Source organism: Rhagoletis zephyria, unplaced genomic scaffold, assembly GCF_001687245.7.
Source record: "Rhagoletis zephyria isolate East Lansing unplaced genomic scaffold, Rhagoletis_zephyria_1.1 Rzeph_scaffold_00047, whole genome shotgun sequence".
NCBI classification, from domain to species: domain Eukaryota; kingdom Metazoa; phylum Arthropoda; class Insecta; order Diptera; family Tephritidae; genus Rhagoletis; species Rhagoletis zephyria.
Window position 1 is genome coordinate 611,206 of NW_016157131.1, and position 18,548 is coordinate 629,753.

General features: G+C 34.7%; 1 protein-coding gene across 1 annotated transcript in view; it reads right to left on the reverse strand.

Annotated features, from left to right (window-relative positions):
• The window catches only part of LOC108367583 (ras-GEF domain-containing family member 1B), a gene marked incomplete at its 5' end in the record, with an annotated part of 175,944 nt that overhangs the window by 69,479 nt on the left and 87,917 nt on the right, over window positions 1-18,548 (reverse strand). The window contains one exon of the mRNA XM_017622241.1: window positions 17,333-17,499. Coding sequence (XP_017477730.1) covers window positions 17,333-17,499 — 167 coding nt within the window. The remainder of the gene's footprint in view (window positions 1-17,332; window positions 17,500-18,548) is intronic.

Here is an 18,548-nt window from a genome sequence, read left to right on the forward strand (position 1 = left end):
TTCTACGCTTTGGCGACGGGGAGCTTTAGAACAACATAGACATAGTGCAGCGAATTAAAATACAGCGGCTCCGGTAGCTTGGCCTTGTCGTTCGAATGGACACCGACGTTCCTTTCTGAAATTAATCAACTCGGAACCTGATGGGGGTAGCAGAGAAATAAGGAGGCCACCACTGCGCTGAAAAGACCAAGTGGAGAAGGACCCGGCTTAACTTGGCATTTTCAACTGGTATCAGTTGGCACAGAAAAGAAACGACTGGCGTGCTTTGTGGAGCTCGGCCCAAATCGCTTAGGCGGATACAGCGCCAAATAAGAAGAAGAAGTGAATATTTTCGATAATCATCAAATCAATCAATCAAATTATTAAAAATATTGTTTTTACTTTCTTAAATTCTCAGCGCCAACAACCCACTGTACTTGCACTATTTTATTGTGCTTTTCTCCTTTAACTTCCTTCCACATCATTGCGCTGCACTAGCAGGCAGCAGTGGCAGCATAGCAACAGCAATTGTAAAATTTTCCGCAAAATTCTGTTACGTTTTCACTGCCCTCCATTGTTGTAGCCCTTATTATTTCTCATAATTTCGTGCCGTCTGTAAACATATTTACAAATACAATAAAGGTGAACAGACCTACATTAATATATACATATACATACATACAAAAGTATGTAACCAGTTGGCCGCTTCGTTACTCATTCGAAATTCCAGTAGCGAGTTCAGCAAAATACAAAAGACGCACTGCCGTTACAAAAACAACAATAAAAAGGTGGGTGAAGGGAATGGAACGCATCCACGCGCAACTGGCATTACATTGCCCGGGGTACACAGATTGCATTAAATTGCTGGCGCCGCGTATGAATGCAGCTAGGCTGCATGGCCATAAGTAACGGGAACGCCAACAGCGCAGTGCAGCGCGTGAAATGCAACATGGCATGGAATTTTTAGTGCACAGGTACAAATGTATACATGGAATACATGTTCATTTCAGTGCAAATTCATTTCATTCCTGTTTTTGTTTTTATTGTTTTAGCGTTGCACGAACGAAAGCTTGTTGAGCTGTCGCGTATGACATGCTGGAAATGCCGTGTAGGCAACCTTAAGCTATGGCGTAAATATTTATTTTGTAAGATTAAAATTTCAAGCACCAAAATAAGAGAAAGGGAGAGAGACGCAAATGCACTTAATTGTGTATTTATGTATGTAGTTACTTACATAACTAGCAGGCTCTATTCGCTGCTCTATTGTCTACGTACGTACGTACATGAATGTACCTGCAACTTTGAAACTAAGCATGCTTAGCTCTTTGTTGTTGAACATGCAACCGATTAGTGTTAAGCGCATATTTATAAATATCCACTCACAAACAAACATGCATAGACATGCATGTGTGCACCACTGTAAGTGTACTTGTAAGGATTCTGTCACAAAAATCTCGCTTGTTGTATAGAAGATTGCAGAAAAAAAAGCGAGCCAGCCAGCCATTTTCGTTTTCTATATAAAATCGTCAACTTGATGCACTCGCGTGCTGCTTGTTGCATGTTGTTGTACGTCGACTGTCAACAACTGTGACAGAATTTCGTTAACATTTTATTTTATTTGTAGACACTCAACTAAAGTTGCAACTGAAGTTATGGACTTGAGAATGGTAAGAAAATATTGCTTTCCTTGTTGCTGTTGTTACACACTTGGTTAGCAAATATTTGTGCCTAGAATGTGAATTTTCTTAGGTATACACATGATTTCTTAAAATATTGGTTTAATAAATTTTTTATATCATATTACAAGTATAATAGCTAGTCACAAATAGTTTGATAGACACAGCTGCGGTCGAAGGTAAAATCGACGGCTTAAGCCTGGAAACTAGCTAAAATATAAATCTGCTTAAATACTTCACTAAGAAAAAAGTAAGATGATTTTTTCAAGCGGCGTAATTCTGGTTTTTCCCTATTAGCGGATAGAAATTATTGAACCTTTTGTTCAGTATTTTTTAAAGAAACTTAAACATTAGTATGTTTGATCGATCACAGAGGTTGTCTAGGAATTTTCACCAAAAATCAGCTCAGCTCAATAATAAAATCTCAAACAATGCCACTCTGTAACTTGTGAAAATTTTGAAGAGTATGTTTGACTTATTACAGAATTACTTGCATAGAAAATTTTAACCAAACTATTTAAATTAAATTTTTAAACCTCAGAATTCAGAAAAAATCCAAAACTTTGCTTAAAAATTTTGAGCTGTTTAATCAGAATTTTTTATAAAATTTTTGGTTAGATATTCAGTTACAAGGCTTATGACATTTTAGTAAAACAAGTCCAAGTTTTAAGTGGCTAAAAAATTTCGTGAATTTTTAATAATTTTTTTCTGGTGACAGCTTTTGCGATTTTTTTTTCTCATAAGAAGTGTAATTTAGAAAAACTAGCGTTGATTTTGTTTTTATTCTTTTCGCAAACGGTCTTGCGCATTTTCTTCCGCCAGAAATTCGTGTGTATATGGAAAAAACTGCAAAACTGCGTAAAAAAAAATACACACAAAACTTACGTTTACTTAAATTTCATAAGCCTTGTAACTGCATAGCCAAAAATTTACAAAAAAATTCGGACAAAAAAGCTAAAAATGTCGATGAAGATTTTTTGAATTTTTCTAAATTCTGTATAAAGTTTGAAGGTTTTATTTATATGCATTTAATTAAAGTATGAACCATGTTTCCACGAAAGAATGACAAAAAAATTTTAGCTTCGAAAAAATTGTAAATATTACAAAAAAAAAAACACCATTCATACACTTTTGACCGCCACTGTATGTACGTACTTAGTCATAGTAGCGTGGCTGCTAAGCAAATGCATATTTTATTATTCAAATGTTTGGCAAACTTTTATTAAAGAAGAAACAGAAATCGGGGTAAGTCATCTGCAATCAATGCTTTTGAAATCTTCATAAAACTCACTTAGAATCTCCTTTGTAGAGTTTTTTATGCAAATAAATGCGCAAACGAAACTCCGAATCATATTTCAAACTTTTATATACTAAATATAACTACTGTCTTAGTTTTACTATACCGAGAAAAACGTATTTTTCCGTAGCAGTGTTTTTATGTACATATGTATATTAGGGTGCATCGCTCTCCATACAAAAAAAAAACGGTATTGTTTTTCTATTGGAAATATAAAGTTTATTATATTTTAAGACTTCCGCTAAAACATTTAGGAAAAATATTAAGGTTTCCGTGAGCTGGACATATTTGAAAATACCTAAAAAATAGAAATTTTTTATGAATAAAATTAGTTTTTAAAAATTAATTTTTTTTTTAATCGAATCAGATGATGGAAGAGTTTAAGCACAAAAACTTAAAAAAAAATGTGTCAACACAATCAAAATAATGAGATTTTAGCAGGTATTTTCAAATCCGTCTCCCTCACGTAAATTTTAATATTTTGGCGAAGGCGTCCGGACATCTTAAAATTTAATAGATTTTATAATGCCGGTGGAAAAAGCGCATCTTTTTTTTTGTTGATGCACCCTAATGCACATATCTATGTATGTATTTATGCTGCATTTTTATTTTTTGTTCCTGCCATCAAAAGATACTCAGCTATTCATTAAAATAGAAATAGGAGCAGGACTAAACAAACTTGTAAAATCAAAAGCGAAGAAAAACCGACAATAAAAAATATAAAAAAATTTAGTGAAAAATGCGCGTTTGCAAACATAAACACCCATCTACGCGCGAATAAGCATTTTGCATTTTAAGATTGCTTTTGTGCTACAGACGCAGCTGATATTGCATGCAATTTGCGTGCCAAATGCACATTTGTGCGGAACGCGAAATCGCGCATGCCGTTGTGCCAAGCTGGCAGCGTGGAAGAAAAATCAAATTTGCTGCACGATTAGCTGTGGAATTCCTATGACACGTGCTACGACAAGTATGGGCATTGTTTGGTGGGGGGGGGAGGGGGGGCAAACAAATTGCGAACAAAATGTGGAATTTGAAATTTAATACCGCGGAGTAAAGGCAAGACAAGATGAAAATATTTATGCAAGGCAAGTGGATGCAAATGAATGGTTGAAGAGAAATCATTCGCGGAAAGTAGATGGAATCGCTAAGATATCGGCGTAATTAGCTGGAAGTAGAGTAAGCAAATGCGAATGAAAAAAAAATTCTGTTTTAAAAAAACTGATACCCAAGAGATGTTAGTAATATAAAAAAATTTCAATGAAATGGAAATGAGAATACGATATAAGAAAGAAGAAAGAGAAAGAAGAAAGAAAGAAAGTTCTCCTATATTTGGTTTGCCATAATGCAGTCATATGTGACTCGCAGTTTTTTGCAGGTTTGAAGTGTGATCCAACGTGTATCAGCCATACCTGCGACTTGTAAATGCAGTTCCCTTTTGATAAGTCCGAGCGGACAATTAATTGTCTCCGGCCTTAGCCAACTCACCACCATGTATGTTACTATGGCCAGGAACCCAGATGATATTGATGTGTATTGACTCGGCCGTCGACCTTAATGCGCATTTCCAATCTTTGACTGTTTTCGAATTTGATACCGGCGCGGCAAGTGCCAGAAGTGCTTACTCAGTTCCTCTCTAATGCTTACGTGGCTTTTAAATTGCCCGCACTTACGCTTGGAAGTTTCTAGCAAGTTAGGTAGTCGGAGCGAGAGACATTCAACGTTTCAGAGAACACATCGCAGTTCATTTTAGACCTGCCAGTATAGATTTCCGTGGAGTTCTTCTCGACTATCCTGCCCCCCTACTACAATCCCGTATATGTAGAAGGAAACATCACTTGAAAGGTTTTTCTGAAATCTGTCGTAGGAAGCATACAGGGTGGTCTGGACCCCCACTAAAATGGAAAGAAATTATTTTATTAAAAACTGCAAAAGTTTGACATTCTAAACTTCCGGTCAGTTTACCCCACTTTCGGTAGAAACCAGTAGTCGGTAATACCACCTTGCCCCATGCTGGTGAAAAGACGCCATCTGGGTTGCATGCCGTAAAGTCCTGTTCCGACATTGTGGTCGGGTTTTGGAGTTGCTAGCATACCAGATGTGGTTGTTCTTCCGCGGCTTAGGTCATTCATTGTCCGAGTTGTTCCTTAAGGGGGAAAAATACATTGAAGTTTTGTGTGAAGTTATATTTCGGAAGGTACAGGTACACAAAACTAATGAGCAGCCCATATTCTTGTTCTATAACCCTGAGAGTGGAAGTGTGTATGAACTGCTTGTCCTTTAAATTGTTCCCTGAGATGAGCCTTGCTGTAAACAGAATAGCCTCTTTCTTGACTACAATGTATAGGCGAGACAGGTCAAGTAGCACCTCGAGAGTCGTGGTTTGTGCTGTTCTCATCGCGCCAATAATGCCCCCGCGGACTAGTCGTTGTAGCTTAGTGAGCTTGTGCTGCTTTGACTTTTCTTCTGCCATCTTCCACCAGACGAATGCAGCGTAAGTCAGTATGGGTTTGGAGATGACCAGTTTTGGTCTGATGCCCCAGTTCCGCCACATTAGTTAATGGGAGGTCCAGATAGAGGCCCTGTGCTTTTGAATAGTTTTTATGTAGGTGCAGATTTCATCATAGCTTGTCATCAATGATAATTTCTAGATATTTAACTTACTTGGAGAAGTGTATCTTTTCTCCTTGAAGGACTGCTATTAATGCTATTATCCCATATAAATTGACCCGCCTTAATGTATGTACGTATTTAATTATAAAAATTTCATAATAAGAACTACGCCAAAAACACACCCTGCAGGCATATGGAGCTCTATATATACATACGGACATATATTTGTATGAATATTTATTCAGGATTGCTCATTGTTCTATGATTAATTAATTAAATCTTTACTTGAATATCTGATTATCGCATTCGATTTGCAGCAGTATGCAAAGTGACTGAAGTTCGCCGAGGCCGCTGCACAAATTGCGCCTTAGGATAGACTACAATTAAAATTAATTAAATGTTAATAAAATCCCCGAGTGCTTTTAGCTGGCGAAGGCATTTGCAAATGCGAAAGAGCACGCAAACTGTTTGCATTCCTGTTGCGTACCGAGCTACAAAGCCGACGATAGGCGGTTAAAGGGGGCAAGGCTTTTACTTCAACTATGGCAGCACTTTTCCAGCCGACCTTTGCTCTGCAAATAGCAATCGGTTCCGTAAAATAAATTTTCTGTTTGTTAAAATTTTAAGGCAACTAATTTATTTATAACCGTTATTTTTGGCACTCCAGGCTTTGCATGCTGTTTGCGTGGCACACCCCCCTCCCACATTTTTTACATTACGTATACGCAGCGGTAAACCAAAATGTGCTAATTTTATGAATGGAAAATGTCAGCAGAAAATTCCATTAAAATTTTTTGCCCATTTAAATTCACATTAAAAGCATTTAAAAACACTTTGTGCTCTGCTACAATAATAAATATGTATGTATGTATGCCGGCATGTGCAGGCTACATATTTCCAAGTGAGTTCAACGCCCATTTTTATTCACTCCTTTGACATAATTTTTCAGCTAATTTTGCACAGCTGCGTTCTCTGTACCCATTACCATCGCGCTGTCGTAAATTAAATTCCAATTCATTGTATTTATGGCAGCGTAATGAAGTAATGAACTGCTGCACGGAAGTTACTTTATTTCCGCTTAGTAAAAGGAATTTCATTTAATCGAAAAATAGGAGGATAGGAAAGAAATGTAGAGAGCGTAGGTTTTGTGTGAAATTAATGACGATATCACGTGCTTTGAATATATTTTGATACATATTTTTGTCGTGGGAATATTTTTGGGAAACCACAAATGATAAGAGTTTAAATTTAGCAATATTCAAGGTGATATATAGAAAAAGTTATTGGACTAATTTGGACGGCAATAAAATGATATTTAATACGATGGTGCGGATTGTGGCTGGAAGAAAATTTAGGGAGATCGAAAAGTTTAAACTTGTAGGGGATTTACATTAATCAAGAAATGGAAGTGGAAATCTGTATAAAAGGAGAGAATTTTATAAATAAGTATGTCTACATTCGGAGCCTTATAAAACTCGTTTAGAATATAAGTTTATTATTAAGTGCCTTATAAACCCTTATAAGAGCACAGTCCACGACTAGAGTCTTAAAACCCCTTCATAAAACCAATTTTGCTGCGGACTTAGAGTTTGTGTTATCCTGGTATAAACCCCCATTCTTTGGTTGTTTGATGCCTATCTATTATAATAGAAATGTGAAAGCTTTATATCCATCTTAAGGGATTTCAGGATCATTAAACATTTTTTTGCGACCAGAAAATATTTTTGAAGGGTTTTGTTCAGTTTTGAGCTCTAGTACAGCAGCTTTCTTAAGGTTCTCGTAAAAACGATGTGACTAATTCTCAGATGAGAATAGGAATTCACTCTCGTCCTCACCGTCTAAATAACAACGAGAGCTATTTTATATTCTCACTGGTATTCTGAGCTCTCATATTGGACATGTTGAGAATTTTCATTCTCATGCATTTATAGATATTTTATTAGATTATAATGATTTACCAAATCGTGTGAATAACCTTTTCTATTGTTGTATCTTGTATTTTATTGAATTTAGCGCACACAGTGCTCATGGTAATTTTTTTTAAGTATTCATAATGTTTTTCAAGATATTTTTTTTTGTATTTTTTAGTCAAAGTTTGAAATTTTGTAGCAAATTTTATTTTTTGAAAATTTTTGGGTATTTAGTTTTATAGCCTCTGACATTTTAGTATAATAAAACGCAGGTATGAAGTGCTGCGAGAGCTTAGCTGCTGAGCTAAGAATTTGGGTTGGTTTTACTACCCTGCTTTAAAAAAAAAACGCATTTTGAAATTTCTTTCTTTTCTACAACAATGCTACATTTTAATTAACGCTACACCTAATTGACTATTATATGAGTTATTACAAAGTAAGAAAAAATTCCATTTTACTTTTGTATGGAAAAAATCTAAGTTATTACTTTTGTCATGAAACCTGATTTTTGGAGCAGATATATTTTACGGAAAGTCAGCGAATTTATTCCACTTTTCTATCTTATAATAAAACAAAGAACAACGAATACAAACAAAACAAAAACTACAACAAAAATAATGGTTTTATTATAAAAAAAAAAATCCGAAATTCCTCTAACGCGGGTGGAACATGCACGAATTTTTATATGAAAAGGAGCTTTTAGTGTAGTCCATATTAAATACTAGGTATAAAGAATATAAGAACCCAAGTAGAGCTTCAATTCATTCAGTTTTATCTTAGGATAGTGTATTTTATATGGAAGAAAATGCCTAGCAACGTCAGCCAAACAAAAAATGATTAAAAATCGATGCGATTTCCTAGCGTCTTGAAATTTTCACAATTACCTTCTGGGCTATAAAATTGCATATCTAGAATTTTTGTAAAAATTCTGAACAAAAATTAAAAATTTTTGGTTGTTATTGTTAAAGTTTGTTGAATTTTTATAAATTTTGTACGAAGTTTGAAATGTGGATTTTTGTGGTTCTGGTTATGCAATGTGCTAGACTTTTATAAACAAAACTCTAAACATTAAATAATGAAAAAACCAAAACTGGTCAAAATGTCACTGACCATAAGGGTATATAGGTAATGGGCGAGTCCGCCGAAAAAAATACCCTAGAACTAGAATAATTCTTGCACTGAGCTTCAGTTTCCCATGGAACCTCCCATATAATTAAATTTTTATTTCTCTTTTTTTTGCGCTAACTTACAATATAAGGCTATCAACAGTTTAAATAGACAATATTCGGCGACACTACGTATATTTGAGATTATTTCTTTTTTTGTTTTTCAGTGCCAAGAATTTTGCACAATTACTCAAACCGAACGCCGGAGATTATCTAAATGGCGCAAATAAAATGTTTACTGCCCGTAAGGACCTGCATAAAGTCACTAGCGAGAAAACATACACACACACAGTCTGATATTCATACAAAATGAACAGCAATGAAGAGCACTTTATAAACACGTACAAACGCACGCATATCTTTATGCTCATTCATACATACATACATTTATATGTACAGCCGACAGACAATTATCATTATGGTTATTACTGTTATGCGCAGACTATGTAAGTGCTGCAATCCAATTGCGGTTGTGTGAGTGTTTGTGTGTATGTGTAGCCGGCTAAAGTGCTGTGCTTATGTCCTTGTTGCGGTTGGTGCCATTTAATTTTTGCGTTAAATTATAACAGATTTAAATGTGCCGCGTTTCACACAAAATATAATAAAAAAACATAGACAAAAAAACAAAAACAAAAAACTAACAAAACCTACAAAGTTTGTTGTGCAGCAGTTGTTTGGCAGCTTTTGCCGTTGGCTGGTTTCTGGTAAGTTTGGCTGTTTTGTGGTTGAAGTTATTTTTGGGACTTTTGTGTTTTTTGTATTTCGCCAAAAAACGCTTTTAAATTGTTGTTAAAATTTGCATGCATTTGTTAAAGTTTTTGTTAGTTTTGTGAAAATATGCTTGTGTAAGCTGCTGATGGGGCCGTTTTGTTTGCGACCAATTGTTGCTGAGTATTTTTTTTTTCTCATGCGTACATTTACATAAAGTTTATAGCTTTATTACATATCAACATTTACATAAGAGTAGTTGAGAACAAAAAAAATACATATATGAAAAGTAGTTTATGCAAATGAAAACATTGTATTTGAATGTATGAATGAAGCTGTAAAATATGTGTTATATAACTGTTGCTTTCACTAGTCCCTTTTCAAGGTTTTTGCATAATTTTTGGCCAGTTTTTTTTTGTCAAAAACTCGAGACAGTGCTTCTGCTGCCTAAAGTAGTTTCTTAGTTAAAAAATTGGTATTACAAAAGGAATTATACGACTTGAAAAATTATTCGCATGTTTAATACTCTATGCCCAACATATCCATGTAAAAACTTTTAGCTTGTATAATAAATAGATACTTAGGCAAAAGCTTGTTAAAGCAGATGCTTTAAAAGTAACTAAACGAGACTTATTGTCTTCTAGACAGCGCCAGCATTCTGACTCTGTATTCGCATAAATCCGATATCAGTTAATTTTTATAGAAAAATACCCTTTCTATTGAGTGGATAGATTAATTTCCTAATAATAAATGCTTTCTATACAAGTTTTATGGTAATTACTTAAATAGAATCTGGGATATTGCAAACAATTATTATAATAATGTGAAAATAGTTGTTTGTCACTCATACGCCACGTTGCTCTAATATAATTTTTTGCCTTATTTGCTCGTTCACCAAATGAAAGTACTTCTATACAAAATTGCTTTTAGCGTCAGATAATTATCTTTCGTTTGGTGAACGAGCAAAAAAGACAAAAAATTATATTAGAGCAACGTGGCGTATCAGTGACAAACAACTATTTTCACATTAAAAAAGGCTTATCCTTTAGAAAAAATATTATAAATAATGAAATAATGTATAGGACATTGGAAACTTTTGATTTTGATTTTTATTTTTGGTTTAAAATCTAATCTAATCAGAAAGAATAGAGATAATCCAACTAATATTTTTTTATAAATGGCAACTGGCGAATGCCAACATTCCATATTGTAATGATTGAAAAAAGAGGTGATGTTGAGCATCTTCAAGAAATCGATGACCTCTTTTGTTTCTTTTTGCCGAATTTCAAAGCATATCTTCATTCATGATCGATTTATTTTTAAATTGTTAAATTAAATAAAGTATGTACATGGTACTAGGATACCACCATTAACCCCTAAATTTTGGATTAAAATAAAAGGTGAGTGGCTGAAAAAGTATATATATTTATTTGTACCCTCGCGCCACCTACTGGCTAAGTTTTTCGTGGACTTGTGTCTTACCTTGTAAGTAATATACGTCACTCAAAGAATTATAACTGCAGTATTTAAACTTCAGCCGACTACTTAAATGAAAAACTAATATTAGCTCTTTATTGCTTTATTTTTTATATTTGTATGGATTAAATCTATCAGAAAAATATATAAAACCCTACAAATATATTAGCTGTTATTTTTACAAATCAATTTTTTCATATATCAAAATATTTAATTAATTAAAAAGTATTGACAAACGTTAATCAATTCGGGCGATGTTTTCAACTCTAACGACTAGTTAAATTTTATTATACAATAATAGTTATTAAACTTGTTAAGAAAAATATATGACTTTTTTAGGAAGTTCAAGTCCTGAAATATTTTTTTATACACAAAATAATAACACTGTGCACGTTTAAAAATTCGGAAAAGATTTTGATAGTTGATCTAAGTAAGTTAGTTAGAGCCTTCTAAATTCAATAGCCTCCCACGTTTTCTCAGATTGGCTACAGTTTTCGTACCGCTGTGAACTCGTTTATAAACAGTTTTAGATCATAAATATTGAAATAAAAAAACCTTTAGAAAAAATAAAACACAATTTGCAATATATTTTAGTGTTTTTAATTTTTAAATTTTTTTTATAAAATTTTTTCGTTAATTTTGAAATGCAAAAAAAGTATTACACACCAAGATATTTGCAAATTGTTTTGTCGCTGCCTTTATTGAATGGGTTTTCCATTTCAAAATCTATGACGTTAGGCTGGTTATAAATGTGTTCTCAGCGGCCCCAAGGTAAACTTTAAATACCGTTATCTCGAAAATTGAAGCCAATTTAACAAAACGGTGGACACAATTGAATTTCGAGGCCCTCAGGAAAGTAGGATCAACTATCCAAACCTTTGTCAAAAAGCAACAGTTGAAAATCCGAGCACGGTGTAATTAAAGCCAATTATATTTGAGCCGTTTTTTTTTTGAAAGCGTCCAAACTAAATATATAATAAAGCTTGTGATATTCATCTAATTTGAAGTAAATCGTTAATGTAGATAAAGGGTTTAGTAAATACTAATTTATATTGCTTTGAAGCTAAAAAAATCAGAAAATAAACTATTTTGCATTCAAGTACATACTATTTCAATAGAAAATAACTAAATTTAATTTTTTTTTACATTTAAGAGTTTACAGTTATTTTGACATTTAAGCGTCAAATTTTCTTTGGTCAATTCTTTCGTCCTCATTTTTAAAGCGGAGCGAATTACGAACTCATAGTAAAAATACGAAAATGTGAACACTCAGAGTGGAAAGTCATCATGTAAATCGCTGCTCCGGTTCAACACTGCCTCAAGGCGAATTCGTACAAGGTTGTGTTACCAGAAATGCCTCTGCCTAAAACTAGTGCGCAACTAATAATACAACCACTTGCAATAGCAAGTAATCACACGGTGCTTCTAATGAAATTAAAAATTTTCTGCTGGAATATACATACATGCTATGGCCGTCGAAATTTTCTGCTGGGCTATGCCACAGCTTCGCAAATTTTACCCATTACCGAGAGCAAAGAAGTTTACTATCAAAAATCAAGCTACTAATGAAGAAAATCGATGGATTAATAATTTTTTTTTATTTTAATCTATCTCACACTCCCGTGAAAAGCCGAAGTAATTACGCACATTTTGATAACTTAACTCATTTTCTCCTCCAAAAAGTTTATTAAAGTTTATTAACTGCAAACAATTGAAAAAAGATACTTCCGCTTGAGTTCAAAATTTCGGTTTTTTTTCGAGATATCCGAATATTATGACAAAAAAAAATGGTGTCTTCTTTTTTCGATAAAGAATGTAAAAAAATATAATTCACAAAAAAAAAAATATTGAGGTGTAAATATTCACATATACACTCTTTCAGGGTTGGAATCTATTTAATCGATCCATGCTGCTCAGAGGATAGACAAATTTCTTTAAAATCCAAGAGTGTTCCATCCAATTTCAACTTTTGTTAACTGGTGTAACCGGCTTTTTTTTACTGCTGTACGCGTATTGAAATTGAATTTTACACTCGTATATGTAGTAAAGGCGTACGTGTGTATAATATCCTTTGGTCAGCCATTTGCTGTTAAGACCAATTAAAATTTTCTAAACAACTCACAACACTTTTGCAATTTTAACCCCCCTCACCCGCAATGGACTTGAACCAACTGAGGTCACAACGAGTAGTTTTTAGTTGCTAGCTGCTACAAAAGGAATTTCTGTGGAGGTCAATTTTTTGTTGTTGTAGTACATTCAGTTCGACGTACGTATGTGTGTATGTATGTATAGTAATTGTATTCGCTCACTGGTTTGACGGTTGACTGCTTGTTCACTTCAGCTGGTTCCACTTGGTTTGGCGCTTTAAGTCACTGCTTCTGTATGCCGCTGGGGGCATATAGGTATCTTTATATGTGTGGTTGTACTACATATGTATGTATGTATGTTTGCATGTACGAGTATTTAACCTGTTATGTGTCGGTAAGTAGGTTTATTTGCCGCTTCATTGCTTAGCTGCTGCGCTAAGTTACATACATATGTACCAATGTTTGTATGTATGTAAGTAGTTCCCCGGTCCGGTTCAGCTCACAAAGCTCAATGCAGTTTAGTTCGGTTCAGCTAAGTCAATGAACAAGTAAATGGCTTACAATGGCATTTTATACACAATTCACTTCGTTTACTAAACTTAAAGCTCCGTTTTTTTTTTTTAAATGCTTGCATGCACTTTAATGTGGAGAAAGGTAGCGTCAAGCGAAAGGGGTCAACTGGAATTTCAAAAGAGGGTTATGCTGCCAGCGGTTCTGCAGCTGAGAGAGGATTAAATGCATTGAGAGATGTGAGAATTGTGACTTAAAACCTGAACTTAAACCGATTTGTATTATTCGGGAAAAATAAACCGATTATATTTTCCTTTTTATACTTAAAGGCCAAAAAGCAAACTTTACCAGAGTTTTTTTTTTTGAGGGGAAAATACACCGTTTTTTTACCTTTCATGTTTTTTTTTGTCACGGAAAGTAAATGGGAATACTTTTTGATTTTTGGGCATATTTCCAGAATTTAAAAAAATTTTTGTCAATTTTTTCCTGAGCATGCAGAGTTTTTCGGTACATTTCGGGATTCTTCGTGATGTATGTAATTCCCGGTTTTTTTGTTAGGAAGTTTTGGGATTATTTGAGACTATGGATTTTTTAAGGACTTTTTAGGGTTATTTGCGATTTGTAGAATTTATTTCGGGACTTTTCTGAACCTTTTTATGAATTTTCCGGAACTCTTAGTCTTTTGCTTTTGTGATTTTTGAGACTATGGATTTCTTCAATATTTTTCAAAACTTTTTAGGGATTTTTTTGAGATTTTTCGGGACTCCCCGTTCTGTACCTTTGGTTTTTGGTAATTATTTCCGGTTTATTCGGGACTTTTTGGGATTCTTCTTTTTTTCCCAGATTTTGTTTTTAATTTTCGGAAATCTTCGTTCTTATTTTTTCGAAATTTTTATTTTTTTTAGAGACTGTGGTTTTTTCGGAACTTTTGAAAATTCCTTGAGAATTTTTGGGACGTTTTTTTTTTTGGTTTATTGGAATTTTTTTGACTTTACCTTCGTATTTTATTTTGCAAGATCTCTCGAGATTTTTTCAAAATTTTTGGAAAGTCTTTTTCGAGCTACATTTTTTTCAAATTTTTAAGAGCTCCAAGACCGAAATTTTAGCTGCACAGGATAGCATCTGGATGGCCCTTGGAGGGTAACTTTGTTGCTTTAGCTACAATGACAACGGTATATAAATTGAAAATACATATTTGCAATACTGAAATTAACAGACTAGAAAAATGGCGAAAGCTGACGTAGACATAAAATCAGGGCCGGCAGTGACAGTGAAGCTCCACTAAAGACTTTGGAAACCGCTCGCATCCTTTCGAAATTAGCCCAAAAATGTGAGTTGTGGCTGAACTCCTTATCTGGGTATCGGGGTCTGAGGTGTTCAGAGCAATGCATTGGCTAATGAATTTTCATACTGCGGTCCGTTGGATCATCCAATTGGACTTATGGGAGCCGTTGGTCTAGTGTCAAGTGTTTCCTAAAGAGATCAGCCAGGGTGAGATGGGAGGCCGGATAGGACTGACTACGGGATACAGTTCATAGAAACAAAATATGGTCACTAAAGCCATGTCGAAAACTCTGTTCCCTCATCAAGCTGCGAAGATTCAAAAAAGTAATGAACTCCAACCCCATATGTCATTGCCTATCTCTTTAATCCCTTCTCAGTACCTTACGTGCAAGGGCAAATATTTACAGAGTGCTCTGAAAAATGGTTATTGGGTTCTTCTTCCACCCACCATCCTATTCCATTCCAAGACATAAAGTTGTTAATGTCTTCTTAATGCCAAAGAAGAGTGTGACCTTTGACTTCAGCACTTGGTGCGAGTTTACACATTGTAGAATCTTTAATTATGGTTCCAAACTTGACATGTACAGAATCTGGGGTTTATATCTAAAATTTAAGGCAAAGGGGATAATTTTCATTTATCTCTTAAGGAACATGCCATGGTGCTCAATACGAGGTATTGGCAACCCTCAAGGCCAGGAACTACGTTGTCAGAAACAATTAAAATTTCACTCAAGGCATTGCAAAGCCCTAACTACTTCCAAACAAGTTCGGTAATATAAGTTTCCGCTAAATAATAAAGGAATCTCGAGAGTATCAGGTAGGAGAACACTTCACCATTTAGCTACAGAGGATTCAGACTGGGCATTGCTTGGCCCCAACCACTTATACATGACACTTCCATCATTTCGAGAGTAGTTCAGGACTATTCTAGAAAATTTTCGATGCTAGTTCGGGATCCTTTTGGGACTAATTAGGGCCGATTTCGTAACACCGTTTAAAGGCTTTTTCGACCCTTTCGTGCCTGTTTCAGACTATTTCATTACTATTTCGAAGCTAATTCTGGATCACTTCGGGACCTGCTAAAGACTATCTCAGGACCATTTCAAACCGATTTCGTGACTAGTTTAGGATCATTTTGGCCCTAGTTCGGGACCAGTTTCAGGACTTGTCTGAGAACCATTCAGCACAAGTTCAGCACTTTTTTAGAACCACTTCAGGGCTACATTAGGACAATTTCGGGACTAGTTCGAGATAATTTCGCTGTAGTTAGAGATAATCAGGGACTGAGAATGCTTTTCGGTTTTGGTTTACTTCCGCATGAGAATAAAATGTAATGTCAAGAACGTTCGTACAAAAGAACTAAACCGGAACAAAATGAGAATAAAAGGTTCGGGAGCGTTTCCGTAAAGAACAAAATGCGAACAAAACTCACGGCAATGTTCTCAAAAAGATCGCAATGGGAACGAAAGTATCGATAATTTTTTCGCGGAGTGTCAAATAAGAACAAACCGTCTGGGGAAATTTCTGCTAAAGAAAAAAAGAACGAGAAAATACTTTTGAGAACTTAATGTTAGGAATGAGAGAGGCGGGCGTCTGCAAGTTGGGATGAAAACTCGTTTCAGTGAAAGCATGATTGTTAATTGTAAGCTAGAGGAAAGCTGGACCATTTCAACATACAGATCGTTGATCGTTAGGGGTAACTGTGCATTTATGGAACAACTTTTAATTTCCTGTGCAAGAAAATTTCGTGCATTAAGCCTTTCGTTGAATTAGTTTGCGTAATTATCTTTGAGTACTTTTTTGATTAATGCTAATATTCAAACATTTCAAACTAATGCTAAAAATTTGGTACTCGCTTCTATTCTTCGCGAAAAATTTATAGAAGATTTGTTCCGGTTCGTTCTCTGTCAGAAAGTTCTTGAGACTTTAGTTCCCAAATGGTTATTCTAGAGAAAGTTCCATAGGCTTTTATTCCCATTATGTTCTTTACCAGAATGTTCCGGATACTTCTGTTCCAATTTTGTCCACTTAGAAACGTTCCCGAAAGTATTGTTCGCATTTTTTTTTTGCTCTTTGGGAACATATCACAGTATTCTGTTCTGAAATAATTCCCGTTGAGAACGTTCTCGACACTTTTCTTCTCACTTTCCTTCTTAGGAAACATTTACGAAGATTTTGTTCTCTTTTCGGTTTGGGTTTTTAAGCGTTCTTGCAGAATTTTTTTTTTTTTTTGTTTTTATTCGATTGCTCATTTTAGTGGACTATTTCTTCATTTACTATCGCTATCGTTTATTTAGGCGGATATATTGTTTACCGCTAAACTTTTGCACTATCAACAGCTGGTAGTGTAAACTGAAAATTTAGTGGCGTACCCGTATCTCTGCTATAAGTATTATATACCAAAATATGTTATTTTAAATATGTACATATGTTCACTATTCATATTACAATAAGAATTTGAATATTAAAATAAACAATTTTCCATTACAGATTACAGAGCAGTATACCTGCCCCCCCCCCCCCCAATGGTTTCTTGTTAAATCTGATAAAATACCAATTTCCTTGCGGTACATTTTTCAAATTTCAATATATAACTTAAGTATTATAAGCTTATCAATAGACTTACCCGTTTCGCTCAATTTCGACGAGCGCTGCATGTGCTGGCAGAATGTCTTATATTCGCCAGGTGGTGCTTCGTGCGGCGACTTAACGGCATGCATGTGCTTGGTGAAGGCGCCAACAATGGCCGCCATTCGATCGAAGGCCATAATATTGATGTGACCGTTTGGCAAACTGCAAAGGCAGACAAAGAAAATTAAAAAAAAAGGCAAAGAGAATAAAGAATGCATATGTTAGAGAGTATGGTATTGTTGACACAGATACACACACACACACACACTTAAAGTAAAAGTCTGAAAAGAATTGGAAATAATGTTAAGGAATGCAAGCAGCGTGTTTGGGAATGTCATGTGAAATGTGGGCAAATGCAGCCAACTTACGTACTATGAATTTAAACTATCACATATGAAGTTAGTGTGTATGTGTGTACATATATTAGTTTCAATAAGTTGAAATACTTAACAAAAAAAAAAAAAAAACAAAGTGTAAAGATAGTTGATACACCACGGGTAGTAACTTCAGCTCAGTTGAAAGTTTACATTTGCCCGTAAGACGTGACTGAATTTTAGCTCGCATCCCTCCCTACTCTTCCTTTATCTCTATCGCTCATGTCGCATTCTTGTTGGAACTAAAGTGTATGGCATAGTTTTGTTAAGCATACCTATGCATCTGTGTGTTATGCGTTTGTGTGTTTAAAGTTTATGTGCGTCGGTATTTTATTGTCTACATTGGTATTTGTTATATGAGCCTTTGATTGGATTGACATTGGAATTCTTTTAGTTATAAATGAATGCGCGTAAAATACCTCTTGCAGCGGGAAAGCTGAAGTAGCTGAAGTGTTTTTCTTTGTTGAGACAACTAAACTTACTGAAGCCTGCAGCTGCTTTGTGGCGATATGGGCGCCAAACAAAAGTTTGATTAAAGACAAAACACATAGAATTTCGTAGCGAAATGCTATATAAACAAGTGAATGTAATCTCCCTTGATCGATTCATATAGTATATTTTTTTAAATAACGCCTTTTACTAAATTTTTTGTAATGAATTCTGAAATTACTAGACATTTTTACACATTTAATGCAAAAGCTATTAGGTACCTAACAATACGTAAATAGGTACTTTTGAGGAAACAAAAATGTGAGAAAAAGTTTTTCTTGTTTGTGGCAAAATTAGCCCAGTGTACCGGAAAAATTTTTTTTTTGACTGGTGGTAAGAGTTTCTGAA